Here is a 15,126-nt window from a genome sequence, read left to right on the forward strand (position 1 = left end):
TTTAAGTGACGTTGAACTTTGGTAGAATTGGTTTTATACGGCAGGTATCTGCAATGTGAGCTTGTAGATCTGCTATTTTAAGTGTGCTACACAGTACACAACCAAGTATAAATCACCCATCACATTGTTGTAATTACGAATAAAATGTATTTATGGTACCAGTTTGTATTGTAAATCCTCATGGTTGTAAATACATGTGTTTTTCAAATAAAGATGTTAAATATTTGTAAAATCGTCTAGTTTATTTGAAAAAGTACAAGATTGAGCCAACAGATCATACTAGTCACACGCTGGTACAAATGGTTATTTCGTAAGGCATGTGCAAGAAAGTGATATAAATTGGCTAAGGATTTGTTTATTCCATAGGGTGCTGCTAAAAGAAATGCTTTTAAGTTAAATGTAAACAAAACAACAACAAAAACAATATAAAGTGATATTCTAATCAAGAATAAGGAAATACTGTCATCAGTGTACTGTAGAAACAACGTCAACTTTTAAACTTTCCTTTTAAATGAAGCTGGTTGACATGATGACATGATTCATGTCAAAGATGGTGTCAGCTTGCAAGCACAGAATAATTTGGTGACAATATTTATGCAGAAGAAATGCATATGCAAAATCAGGTGTTTTTCCTCAATAGACCTTGACCATTCGCTGACCAGCTTTATCATTTACAGCTTCACCTTTTTAATACTGTATACAGTATGTCATCACCAGCAACAATCAACAATATTACTATGTTATTTCTGTCAGCTGCGTTGGGGGTTTGCTGACAGAATATAATACACTATCTCCACTATATGAATGTAAAGACTAAAGTCTTTGGTCAGAGTTTGAAGTACTTTCTCATTCCCCAAGCCCCATGGTATGGTTTTCATAAAATGTCGTCCGGATGTTTTCCATAGGGTTTCCTCAGGTTTCACTCATATAAACTTTCATACAAAAATATAAAATAAATCAGATCTTTTAAATATTTGGGGCACAGAGCTGATCTTTTCACGGTTAAATGTACAGGGAAGAATATTTCAGGTGTGGTTCCTCCCTTGTGAAGAGATCGGATTTCTGCCACAAAATATTAAAAGATTACTAGGGCCCTATTATGATCCAGGTCTTATGCCTTATGCCTTAACTTCTTTACCTTTTTTTCACTATTTTGAAAAACATTTTTAAATACTTCAAATGCTGATCTACATCTGCACGTTGTGAACTTGCAGATCAGCTATTTGAAATATTTAAAAAACAAAAACAAAATAGTAAAAAAAGGCAAAGAAGTTAAGGCATAAGGCATAAGACCTGGATCATAATAGAGCCCTAGGATCTCTTAGTGTGTGTGGCTGAGTAGGCCCAGCCTTTACACCTCTCCAGACAGCATCATTTTCACCAGGAGAGGTCATCATTAGTCTTTTAAATCCTATGCGGGCACTGTGTTGGTTGTTGCATCCCCTCCATCTCCCCTCCAGGTCATATAGGAGAAGAAAGCACTGGCACCATACGCTACTGTCGCCACAGCCCCAAAGAACTGGAAGGAGGACATACAGAAACAGAGACACAGACAGACGGGGACAGAAAGACAGAATTTATTTTAAAGAACCGGAGTGTGCACGCGTGCGTGCATTCGTGTGTGTGTGTGTGTGTGTGTGTGTGTGTGTGTGTGTGTGTGTGTGTGTGTGTGAGTGTGTGTGTGTGTGTGTGGGGACAGGGAATTACTACTTTGTGGGGACCTCATGTCCCCACAAAGATAGTACAATCGGAGAAAAAAACCTTGTGGGGACAGATTTTTGTGTCCCACAAGGTATAGGGTTAGGTTTAGGGGATAGGTTAAGGGTTAGGGTTAGGGTTAGGTTTAGGGATAGAGGTTAGGGTAAGGCCACAGAAAATGAATGGAATGTCCCCACAAATATAGTAGACTATGTGCAATGTCCCCACAAGGTAGGCTTGCAAACCTGTGTGTGTGTGTGTGTGTGTGTGTGTGTGTGTGTGTGTGTGTGTGTGTGTGTGTGTGTGTGTGTGTGTGTGTGTGTGTGTGTGTGTGTGTGTGAGAGAGAGAGAGAGAGAGTACTAGAAATGGCCTCTACAATTTAATTCAACAGACACTCTTATCTAGAGTGACTTACAAAGTGCAAGATCAAAGTAAATAAACGGCAGGGTAAATGGTCATGCAAATAAGAGTGCCAGGTAAACATCAAATGGCAGGAAATGTCATCTGCTAATGGGCACAAACGGGGCCTAAAGTTGCATCATGATCCAAGGAATGAAACAAAAAGATGTTCGATTAGATACCTTTATTATCCCAAGGAGGGAAATCAGTCACCCCCTTGGGATAATAAAGGTATCGCAAGGTGTTGATTGTAAGAACAACGGTTCAAGAGTTATAGGCCAAAACGTGAAGTGGGCTGTTGTAGCGCCAGCATGATATACTGTATGTAGCTTTGAAGAATTTGGGATGGAGGTTCTTTCTCGGCTTAGTGGGAATGTGTGTAAAGTTACCCAGGAATCGAGCACTGCATTCATGATGTGTGGGCATTTTCCAGCAGTGCTTGTAGCCTAATATGTCATGCAAAATATTAAATAATGCAAAATGTCTCATCCAGCAAACTTTGAAAGCCAATCGTAGAAAATTACACTATACTACATGTTTAAGGAAGTTTAAGGCAGACGGACACACGGATGGACAAGGGTGAAAACTTTGAATGGGGAGTTTTAGGGGGTTAGGTGAAGAGTCTGAAGAGGTCACTTGTCAGACTGTAAAATGTATAGTTAGTGCAGTTGTGTCTTCGTAGACCATTCCATGGCTTGGGAGCCAGGATGGAGAAGAGTCTAGGATGCTTGAAGTATTGGCCAGGTTGTCGTAGGGAAGAGGGGGACAGGTGTTGTATGATCTAAGCTGATCTACAGTAAGAGTGTGGGAAGGAGTGCAAATCAGGTATGCTGTGGCATTCCGGATCAGTTATAAGGGTTCGAGAGAACAGGCCAGAAAGGAGGGAGTTCAAATAGAGGTGGAGGTGACTGATACTGTATTCACACTCGCATAGTGTATTCACACTAGCATTTTCAATGGAAGCCAGTGACATGAAGTTACAAAGTGACACCCGACTCAGCGTTAAGGGCGTGACACACTACAAAAAAAGATGTGCTGACCTCAACTTTTGTCAGCACTCCAATGACGCAGTAAAGTGTCAGTCAATCATATTTTCGTTTCAACATTTCCACATTCATTCTTCTTACAGTTCCTTGTGCTATTCAACTCTACGCTTTTCATGCATGCAGTGAGGCTTCAGCAACACTCCAAAGGTGACTCAGCAGCAATGTATCATGGCAACGTTTGGTCACTTTGTCGCAGCTAGTATGAATTAGATATGTGAATATATAACTTAAACATCTCTAACTTTATTTTTCTCTCTCTCTTTATTTATAAAGTGCATGTGACTGCTACTTCTGGATGAGCAAACAATCTAATTGAGGTATGCCTTGGGCAAACAGTCATGAAGGCATAACAAAGGGAGGCGGAACAGACATTAAATAAACTAGAAACAAAACGACAAATGTATCGTGTACCGTTAAAAGTCTGATTTCCATTTACTCTAGTTAAAAAATAGACAATCTACAAGCTCACAACACGTTGCAGAGTTGTCAGCTTGTAGACAACCGCATACAACTATGTCTTAATGGGTTTATGAAGGGAACGATTTGAACAGCTTTACACTACTGTATAAGCAGCCAAAGGCCTTTCAGCCTGATTTTTTGTTTAAGCGGAAACTAAGCATTAATGCAATCTATTGAAACTGAACATTAATACTGTTTATTTCTCACCATGTCCATTCTAATCAGCAGAAAGCAAATCTTTGACTCATTACAATTGTAGTATTCTTTACTGGGGACTGCCCCATGGTTCGAACTCCGACATGTTACCTTCTTTACTATGCTTTCGTGCACATGTGTGTGTGTGTGTGTGTGTGTGTGTGTGTGTGTGTGTGTGTGTGTGCGTGCGTGCGTGCGTGCGTGCGTGCGTGCGTGTGTGTGCGTGTGTGTTGCAGTCTTACAGCAGCAACAGCCATATGTCCAAGGAAATATGTGATCCTATAGGGAGTGACGGATGCAGCGTTGGCTAGGAATGCTGTGAGATACAGGACAGCAGCTACACCATGGTACACCATCACCTAGGAGCAGGGGTAGAAGAAGCACTCAGATTCGTAAAATTAGTATTGTCAATAAAATATATAATAACTCATTATGCAGACTGTCCCATTTCACAAAATCTTTTTAAAATAACCGGTCTACAAGCTCACAACGCGTCATGATGTTGTGCATTTTGAGCTTGTACATGGGCTATTATTATTACTAGAAGCTGGGGCGGCCCAGCGTCTAGTCGGCGACCTGGCCAACTCGGAACAATGTAAATAGGGAATGAATGCCCCGCCCTTTAATGCAAACCCCATTATACCTGTTTTCATAGGACCCGTTTTGACCATTTGTCTGCCTGTGTCCATTTATGCCCATATATGGAGATATCTGTATCTGTCTGTCTGTCGGTGTCCATTTTATGTCCATATATGGCCATATATGGAGATATCTGTCTATCTGCGTCCATTTTATGCCCATATATGGAGATCTCTGTATCTGTCTGTCTGTGTCCCTTTTATGCCCGTATATGGAGATCTTTGTGATTCTGCATCCATTGTATGCCCATATATGCCATATATGGAGATATATGTTTATCTGCGTCCATTTTATGCCCATATATGAGATTTCTGTCGCTTTTTCAAACAGATGGTCAAAACGGGTCCTATGACAACAGGTATAATGGGGTTTGCATTAAAGGGGGAACCGGCACTGTGTCTGCAACACAGTCGGAGGCACAGACAGATACAGAGATCTCCATAATGGGAATAAAGGGACACAGACAAACAGATGGAGGAGGAGACAAACTTAATGCAAACCCCATTATACCTGTTGTCATAGGACCCGTTTTGACCATCTGTTTGCCTGTGTCCATTTATGCCCATATATGGAGATATCTGTATCTGTCTGTCTGCGTCCACTTTATGCCCATATGGAGATCTTTGACCATCTGTTTGCCTGTGTCCATTTATGCCCATATATGGAGATATCTGTATTTGTCTGTCTGCATCCATTTTATGCCCATATATGGAGATCTATGCAGACACAGTGCCAGTTCCAGAAAATCCTGATGTCAGACATCAGAATCCGAACCTTTCGTGCTGGTTCCAGAAAATCGTGTATCGGGTCGGGTCGAGGCCGAGCACTGCACTACCTGCTGTGGTGGGGAACGCACGTGCCGAATTTGAAATAGGGAATGAATGCCCCACCCTTTAATGCAAACCCCATGAATGCCCCAGCCTTTAATGCAAACCCCAATATACCTGTTGTCATAGGACCCGTTTTGACCATCTGTTTGTCTTTGTCCACTTATGCCCATATATGAAGATCTCTGCACACACAGTACCGGTTGCGGAAAACTCTGATGTCAGACTTTATGCCCATATCTGGAGAACGCGTGTGCCGGTGGGAAGAAGAGTTCTCGAGATACGCGGATTACATACATACATACACATTCACAGAGATTTTGTGTTGACTCATGTGGCGTACGTGATGTCAGAGCCTTTTATGAAGTGATGTCACAATGACTCAGCGCTTGCGCCGATTTCCTCCGGAACAGCCTGATGTCAACAATCAGCTCCGCATAAGGAGATTCCGAACGTTTCGCGCCGGTTTCGGAAAACCGCGAGTCGGGTCGGGTCGAGGCCCGGCACTGCACTCCGCGCGGCGGCGGGGAACGCGCGTGCCGAATCTGAAGCCGGTGGGACGAACGGTTCTCGAGATACGCGGATTACAAACAGACAGACAGACAGAGATTTGTCGCATTTATAGATAGATAATAGCAAAATATTATATTATTATAATAGCAAAATAGCTATATAGAGCTTAATTGGTTAATGCATGTTTTGGAATAATAATCTAAATCTGCAAAGTAAGTAACTAAAGCTGTCAATATCAATTGTAGTGGAGTAAAAAGCATAATGCAACTCAGGTAAAGTAAAATGACCTCACAAATGTAGGACGACTATCTTTATATGCTCATGCAAATGGTAAAAGAAAATCCACTCTGTGTCTCATAGGAGGGGTGTGGACCAGTGACATCATCGTTAAGCAGATTTCTTTTTTTTCTTTTAATAACGCAATAACTTTCCTGCAGTTTCTATTATCTTGGATTCCTTATTGATGATGTCACTGGTAGGCAGGTTTCTGAACCGCCCACAGCCCACCTCTGAGAAACAGACCAAGTAGACAAAAATGGTACCATATTATTATAAGGAGCATTAGTAGTAGTACAAAAAATACATTTAAGACATTCCCTCAGTCATATAGTTACAGTATAAGATCACATGTGGAGCCTCACACTCATGGGACTAGATTTGTAAGACATAACTTTCATTCCTAACCTGCCTCCTTCTTCTTTCCTTATCAATGCCCCTTTTGTCCCTGGTGGTTAATCATCATACGACCGCGTCACTCACGTGTCAACAAGAACAACGAAATTTAACTAAACCTATATTTTCTACGAGCGACACAGTCATACGACAAGGCATAAATAAAGATTTCATTGTCCCTACCGTCATGTTCCATGGAACAAAGATGAGTTTATTCTTAATGCCACAGAGAATCAAACAGAATAGAAGGATGGTGAGGATCCACAGTGTCACCGTCACAAACAAAACCCAGCCATATGCTGGAAGTAACCCGGGAACACTGGCTATCAACGACCAGTGTAGCAGACCTAGAAGCTGGTGAGAGAGAGAGGGATACAGAGAGGGGGGAGGGGGGGATAATTCAGTATCAAAATGCAGCGTCACTATCTATGTAATCACCTATAGAGGAAAAAAGGTTATATTGGCCAATTATAGCCCAGTCATAATATTCATGCAGGTCCGGGGGATTAAGGAAGGAAGGGAAATGTAACAAACAAAATAAGTGTGCTGGCCTGGAACATTAAGTCAGTATCTATAAGCATCCTAAGACCTTCTGTCTTCACAGAAATTATATATTATTATGCATCTGTCTGGAGATTGAATTTCAGTCTATTCACACCCCATACACTGAGATACACACATGGACACACACATACAGTAGCCTACACAGAAGGGAGCGGCTCAAAGGTTGACCTTATTATGCATCCATTTAACAAAGGAGGCCACTCTGAACAAGTGACACTGAGAAGGCATAATAACCCTGCTTTTACAGGCTGAGGTGGTAAACCATTAACTGTTAACAATGCAATGCAGTGCAATAGGTTCCCTAACGTTCTGTTTTGTGAGAGAACCCCAAATAAATGTGTGCTAAGGCCATGGACTCCTGTTTGACAATGAATGATATATCCTGGCGTCTTCGCCATATATGGCCCGGCTACCAATTATGGCAGACTCAGAGACAGCACAGTACTTTTCCACTCTTTTTGCCTCCTTTTTGGGAATCCTAAGTTGTTGAAAGCCCCTAGCAACCAATATATGGGTATGTCCTACCTAGGCTACCAAATATAAAAGCAAATAGTTTGCACCTATAGCCCAGCTCTGAGGTGGTATGTAGAAGTGGTTGGTATTTTATGACCGTGGTCCTAATGACTTACTCTAGGCTAGGGTCAAACGTGCAGGCTATCTCTAATACAGACACTTCTCTGGACTCATCATCACCCACAACAACATCTGTTGTATTAGTTGCCAAAGATGTAAAACTCACACCCAATGTGAAGTGAGCGGTGGTCGTGCTTGCATAACGTCTTCAGACTAGGATTTGAGTCTAGGATGTACAGGCTATGCTACACACACACGTTTTGCTATGGCAAAACGCTGAGGAAAAAGTGGCTACAGACACATATAGGTCTAGGTGATGTAATACAGGCTACAGTACACACACACACATTGCTATGGCAAAACGCTGAGGAAAAGTGGCTACAGACACACGCACAGCCACTCTATGGAGCGGTTTACCACCGCTCAAAAATGTCACTGGGTTCACAGAGATGGAACATGGATGGAATTACACAGGAATACTTGTTCATTCTCACTGAGGATGCATGATATACTATACTGTCTGTATTATGTCCTTTGCAATGAGTTCTATATTCTGTCATGACGTGCCATGTATGTACATTGTACATCCCTTTGTACGCATAACAGCCATTCAAGAGTTTTGACAGTGTTTCAGTGACCTGTTCTGTGGTAAAAGCAATGAGGAACCTGAGTGGAGTGTGTTCACGCACACGCACACGCACGCACGCACGCACGCACGCACGCACGCACGCACGCACGCACACGCACACGCACACGCACACGCACACACACACACACGCACACACACACACACACACACACACACACACACAAAATACTCTAGTAGGCCTACATGAATATTGAGATATATTACAAAGCTGAAACATATTTTTGTCAGTGATGTCAGAAGTGTATTTGAAAGAACGCAGAGAATGCTAGATGGAGAGAGAGATTCATGCCTCACTGTTCTGTGATTGATGTTCTCTTGACTCTTTCATGTTGCTATCAGCCGGAGTTAGCCAAGCACACCCCAAGTAGCTTCAATATTAAGGAACCGTCTCTGGATGCATTTTTAACACAGTCTGCAGGACCCATGCTTTTATATTAATATTTGATAGCACAGAACATGAGCTTGGCTAGAATTACACAGGTATGAGGACCCTATCATTTTATCAGACCTCTGTCCCCGTCGGCCCTATTTACTGTATGTCTTGTACAAAATAAAGTCCAGAGTGGAGTGTCCAATAAGGATCTGAGTTAAATGAAGACTGAGGACCTTTCCAGTCTTCATATAAAATACAAGATAATATATAAATACTAAAATATTGTACTTTACACATAGTACTTGCAGATACTCCGTACTGTATTCAATACTATATAATGTATATTCATTGGTCCAGTCCTTGATACAGATACCTGCAGACAGAAATCCCTGCCCTAATTTTCTTCTCCCAATTGTCTATTATTTTTATGGCCCTGCTGCATGTTTTGTTTGTTTGATCTGATATGGGCGTTGATGTTTGTGTTGTTAGGGTACACACACACACACACACACACACACACACACACACACACACACACACACACACACACACACACACACACACACACACACACACACACACACACACACACACACACACACACACACACACACACACACACACACACGAAACACAAATTCATATCTCTCAATCTCTCAGCAGCGACAGGCTCAGTCAAATTTATGAAGTTGCCATTCAGATTATTGCGACCGAAGGTCGCATATACTCTGAAGAACCGTGTCGCTTGAGTGTCCTTCCGTAACCTCTGTGATGTCAGTGTGATGTCAGCGAGTTGTGACATCACTTCCTGTACAGGGCGGCTACACGAAATGTGGATAACACTATATATGGAGATAGTCCAGTCCATCATGTCATATGGGACTACCGTCATAGAAAGTAGCCATTGTTAGGCCGGAGTCAATGGCTGATACGGGTGGCTGGACTTAGATCACCTATGAAAGGATGTCCATGAAAGAATGTCCATCCACCTGGAGAAAAGAAAATGTAACAAGGAGGTGGCAACGGGGCGGCCAGATAAAGTTATTAGGCCTGGATCCAACTTTAAGTCGATGTATCAAACCGGTACTCGAAACGTACTTAGAATTTAACATATTTTCTAAAGTAAATATGGGGGCGGCTGTGTTAAGAACGTTTCGTTGTCAAGCTCAACGTTAGGCATTTGGACCTATACATGGAGAAATGGAGCGAATCTGTTTGGCCTAAACATGGAGATGTGGATAACACTATATATGGAGATAGTCTAGTCCAATATGTCATATGGGACTACCGTCATAGACAGTAGCCATTGTTAATCCGGAGTCAATTGCTGACTGTCTGTACAGGAAGTGATGTCACATGACATGACACTTTTTATGCCCATATATGAGTCCTAACATGGAGATGTGGATAACACTATATATGGAGATAGTCTAGTCCAATATGTCATATGGAACTACCGTCATAGACAGTAGCCATTGTTAGGTCGGAGTCAATGGCTGTCTGTCTGACTGTCTGTAGGAAGTGATGTCACATGACATACTTTTTATGCCCATATATGAGTCCTTCTGTACCACATCTCCATGTTTAGGCAAACTCCACACAGAAAGGCCCTATCGCCAACCCAACCTAGGGTGTGAGCGATAGGGCCTTTCTGTGTGGAGTTTGCATGTTCTCCCCGCGTCTCCTAGGGTTGATACCCTCACAAAAACATGAACAAACTCCCCCCAGAATGACAACAACTAGAATCGTCAGAGAAACGCTGTGGTTGGCCAGATGGTCAAGAATTGGCGCGACCTCGCCCTTTAGGGCGAGGTCGCATGTCACCATGAGGTCGCATTCCACCCTCAGGTGTCTTACTAGTTATATTACCAGACATATATGGAACAGGGCGAGTGATTGTCATAACAATAATCCCTCTATGACTCCAGGACTGCGCACACACACACACACACACACACACACACACACACACACACACACACACACACACACACACACACACACACACACACACACACACACACACACACACACACACACGCACGCACACACACACACACACACACACACAGGTAAAATGAATATGAATGTGAGTGGAAAGGGGCCCACGAAACCTATATACAGTAGTAAGCTGCTGCACACCCATGCATGGCTGCAGGGGTGTCAATTGGGTATGGCAGGGGTATGCAGCTGCCATACCCTGGGTCCAGGGGGGAAAATAAAAGTTACTTTTAAATATAAATCCATGAATGTCTCTTTGTCTATCTGCGCTGGTTATTATGTTGTTAAATTACAGTAAAATAACTGGAAATACAACATTTTACAAATATTATATTCTCCACACTTGTATTCTTCCCAGCTTGACAAAATGATATATTCCCAGGTTCCGCAGGTCAGCTACACAGGTGTAATGCATTATTGTTAATTGTGGCACGTTTACTAACATGCTAAGTTTAGCTGCACTTGAACAACCATTCCAGGCTGCCATATCCAGCCCAAGAAACCGTAGAAACCTGTGTAAAAAACTGAAGAAAAAGATTTTTTTTTTCCAATTTTTTTTTCAGACATTGTGAAAATAGACGATCTACATGCTCACAACGCCTCGCAGCGCGAGCCGTTGTGAGCATGTAGATCTGCTATTTTCACAATAGAACCATGTTATACAAAATGTAATGCCTCTTTTCCATGAGGGCTTTGCTGAACTGACGCCACTGCATGGCTGCACTATTGGAAGAAAAGTTTAATAAAAGGTTAATCGTGGTTGCTGTTGCTGCCGAGTCAACTCTAAAATGTCATGTTTTTGCCTAAATAAACATTATACAAAAGATGAGAATGACACGTCCTCTCACAGGGATTAGAGGATCTACCGTAACGTTTGTTATTTTTATCAACAAAAATAGGTCTACTCTTTTTTATACGTTTCATTAATAGAGTTTAGGTTAAGAATGTAATGGAATATTGAACATAAGGAATGTTAGAAACAATATGCAGGCCAGGTACTGGCCAGTAGTGCATGAAAAGGTGCAAAACTGTCTTCAAGTGGCTACCTAGTTTATTAGCGACACTTTGACCACGTCACTAATAAACCTGAATGGGAGCTTGAACTCCAGTTTATGTTGGTATTGATCTTTTAATGTAACTAACTTTCTGTCCGCCCACTGGTCGGCCAGTCCTCCCTTAAACCAATTTTAATATAAGAAAGATTGATTTAACTAGGTGCAGTTTCTGCAGCCTTCATTAAAGTTACTTTTTGATAACATCTTTTCACAGTATTAGACTTTATATAAAAACTTTTTGCCAAAGTTCCCAGGTTCCCAAGGTTCCCAGCATTGCAGTTTATACTACCAATTAACAGATATTAAATATGTATCAACTCTAAATCAGTATCAATAGGGCAGAGTGTTGATTGGTGGCCAACCGTTCCATTACAAGTTAAAAATATGTATTATTATGTAATAACATGGTCTCACTCATTCTTACTGTTAATGGAACATTTTGACATCGCGAATGCACTGATGCTCATCACTCACTATAGAATGGTGAGTGATCTATGGTCTAGCTACAGAGTATGCACTGTGTCTAGGAGGTGGACCGCGGATATTTGCAAAATGTGCCTACCGATAATGTCACCCGTGTTCATTTCAAACAAGATTTCAAACTTGTATCGATTTTAGTGATGCAAGAACAATGGTTTTCAAGTCAGTGTGGTAATTTGTTGTTTCCATTAGCTTGGATTCCCAAGCTGTCAATGGAACTGTCCACAGCCCACCTCTGAGACAGAAATAGTGCTATGTTATAATGAGATTAGTGAGGACCAATTATACAAAGATATGGTTGAACATTGAGTAGGCCTATATCAACTTATACATCCAGATTCATGCAGCCAACTTTCTGACTGGTGTGGCCTGGCCTCCCTGTCCACTTTTGCACTATGGTAGTGCATTTTATGATGGTCTATTTTTGAATGGGGCGACATCCAGACCAGCCCTGTCAAGGACAGTCACACCTTAAAAACACTGTTACACCTTACCCCTCTCCCTTATGTGCAAATGTCAAGCAAAGGGTTACAGTAACTGTCTTGTTCAATAACATAATGACGTTGGGTTACCGGAAGCAGATGACAACAGCAGCATAACGGTGTAGTGCAGGCCAGGGGTTCCCGTTCCCAAACATTTCAGCTTGATACCGAAAAGTTTGGTGTCTCCCCAGGACTCCAACTCTCAAAAATACGTTATGAATTAACCAATAAAGCCATATTTAAAAATAAATGGGAAAATTGCTAAAGTACAAGCTCACCACACGTCACATCATGCCACACTGTTACGGCGAATAGGTGGAGATCTCTCCTAAAAAGAGATAAAGAAACTGAGGTAGCCTTGAGGAACACATACCTCCACAAGAATGTCCTGGTAATATGTAAACTATATGCAATTAGGAAGTCCAAAAGAGAAATATTCATGGACCAGATCATTTACCAGCCTTCCTGTCAACAGGCCAATAAGGGTACATGACATGAGAAAGAGGGGTGTGACAGCAGGAGACGAGGGCCTCTAGGGGACAAAGATCTATCTGTCAGTTCAACCAGCTAGTCACATGCTGTCCTCTGTGTGAACACAATACATAACCAGACTGATAGCCACTAATGCCTCATTGGGGGAGTTAATAATATCAGGCCAAGGCCCAATAATATTAAACTGAACTCTTAATAATAATATAATTGTCATGATATGCCAGCTCCCATCTGGACAAACCTATGGAAGTGTGAGGGACAGTCAGGGGAAGATCAAACGGGCTCGTCGTGGGTAGACAGCATGCTGCACTGCAAAATAAAAAAGGCCATGACCGATGTGCAATTAATATATTTTTTGGTCATAGATGGCCAGTGGCATTTATGGTACGGAACTGAAGGTAGTTTGTATACTCTCAAACTACTTTGTGTGCGTGAATACAGATTCTTTTTCAAGCCTACGTATTTACAAGGCAATAACACTATGAAACTACTTGTCATCTTGAAATTGAACAGTACAGAACTGAAAAGAAATATCTATCAGTAAACGCTACTCACTATTTCACTCATCATCAGAATGCCTGGTATACTCTTGATGAAAGACATGTCCACCATGGTGGAGACGTTGGCAGCCATCCCTCTCAGGCTGTTCCCCACCGGAGAGCCCTGGGACTGGGGGGAGCTGGTCTCTGTGGTCACCTTGTTTGGGAAGTCTGCCATGGCGTACTGCTGAAGGTTTACTCTGAACAAGACCCACCGAAGGAAGGCAAACTCCTTCTGATTGTAAATGGGTTTGGCCAATTAAGTCAAGGACAGAACCTCCAGGCTATGTGTGTTGAAATCGGCAGAGGCCGTCTGCCTTTCAGTCCTCAAAGAACCTGACAAAGTGCTTATTGTCAGTGTACGGGTGCTCCCTCTATGAAGCTCAGTATGCTTATATTCAGATCCTTGGTATTCCTTGATGTGACCAATGAAGTCCTGAGATGAAGAAAAAGAAGAAAAGTTACACTAATGTCCACAGCAGCAACAATTTCCTGGGAACCTGGGTAAAAAATACAAATCCAGCCGTAGCCCAGCAAGTCTTCACAGTAGTACAACTTAGTATACAGTTAAATGTCATTAGAGAGTAGCGTCCTGCTGATTTATAAAGAATATAAACACAGAGAAGAGCTGTCTTCCAGGGAAGAACTCCAGGTCCAAATACTGCCCTGTAGCTGGCAGTCACATGCTCCACCTGAACAAACAGGTGTGTGATGGCGAGACTCTCTCTCTCACTCTCTCTCTCTCTCTTTATTTGAGGCACCTCCCATATGCCGCTAGAAGCTCCTGCCTCTCCCTTGAGTGACTCATTAATATAAAGAAACACCGGTTTCAATACCGGGAGGAGGGTGGGAGAGAAAGGGAAATGAAAGGACATTGCTTTGAATAATGGAGAGAGATGACAAGAAATAGGGGAATAAGGGGAACAAGGGAAAGACACAGGGAGAGTGAGAAAGGTATACCAAAAAGGGGGGGAGAGAGTACACAGACTATGAAACCTGCACTTACATTAAGTGACACATTAACACAAACAAGCACATGCATCAGGGAGGTAGGGACTCAGGAGAGCAGCAGTACAGGGTTTATTGTACAGGGTTTATTGCACTCACATGGTTACAGCATTCAACCATGATAGGACAACCCTATAGAGGATATCTCCCTAAATACACTGGAATAGCCTAATTGTGGCAATATGACCTATATTGACGGTAAACAGGCTGAAAAGAGGGAATTGCCTGGTTATTATATCTGTTCAATGCCGTTATGCGGCTTTGTTTGCTGTCATTTGAGGATTGGCATATAACTACGCTAAAATTTGATTCTTTTAGCATAACTTTTTTTTTTTGTCTCCAACACGTATGTGCTGCTGGATTCTAATGTTTGTCAAGAGCTTTTAATATTGATCTAGGTCAAGTGACTAGACAAAACCTGAGGCAGGAGAAGTAGGCTAAAACAAACCAAACTGCCATTT

The 15,126-nt window shown here is 42.1% G+C and overlaps 1 protein-coding gene across 1 annotated transcript; it reads right to left on the bottom strand.

The window, feature by feature from the left end:
• Positions 1 to 232: 232 nt before the first annotated feature.
• Positions 233 to 14,375, bottom strand: pllp (plasmolipin). Its single transcript, XM_080736397.1, has 4 exons — positions 13,674 to 14,375; positions 6,633 to 6,803; positions 4,041 to 4,157; positions 233 to 1,519 (listed from the first exon to the last, which is right to left on the bottom strand). The coding sequence occupies exons 1-4, from the start codon at positions 13,833 to 13,835 to the stop codon at positions 1,412 to 1,414; spliced, it is 558 nt and encodes a 185-aa protein (XP_080592523.1). The 5' UTR covers positions 13,836 to 14,375; the 3' UTR covers positions 233 to 1,411.
• Between the last annotated feature and the right edge of the window lie 751 nt (positions 14,376 to 15,126).

This window comes from Nannobrachium achirus (assembly GCF_963921795.1).
Source record: "Nannobrachium achirus genome assembly, chromosome: 11".
NCBI lineage: Eukaryota > Metazoa > Chordata > Actinopteri > Myctophiformes > Myctophidae > Nannobrachium > Nannobrachium achirus.

Excerpts from the sequence above, each read along its gene's own strand:
- pllp (XM_080736397.1), bottom strand. The coding sequence starts at position 13,835 with ATGGCAGACTTCCCAAACAAGGTGACCACAGAGACCAGCTCCCCCCAG. Across the intron at positions 4,158-6,632 it reads TTGTTCCATGGAACATGACG|GTGATGGTGTACCATGGTGT; the intron begins GTAGGGACAATG and ends CCCTGCTCCTAG. Across the intron at positions 1,520-4,040 it reads GACATATGGCTGTTGCTGCT|TTCTTTGGGGCTGTGGCGAC; the intron begins GTAAGACTGCAA and ends TCCTCCTTCCAG.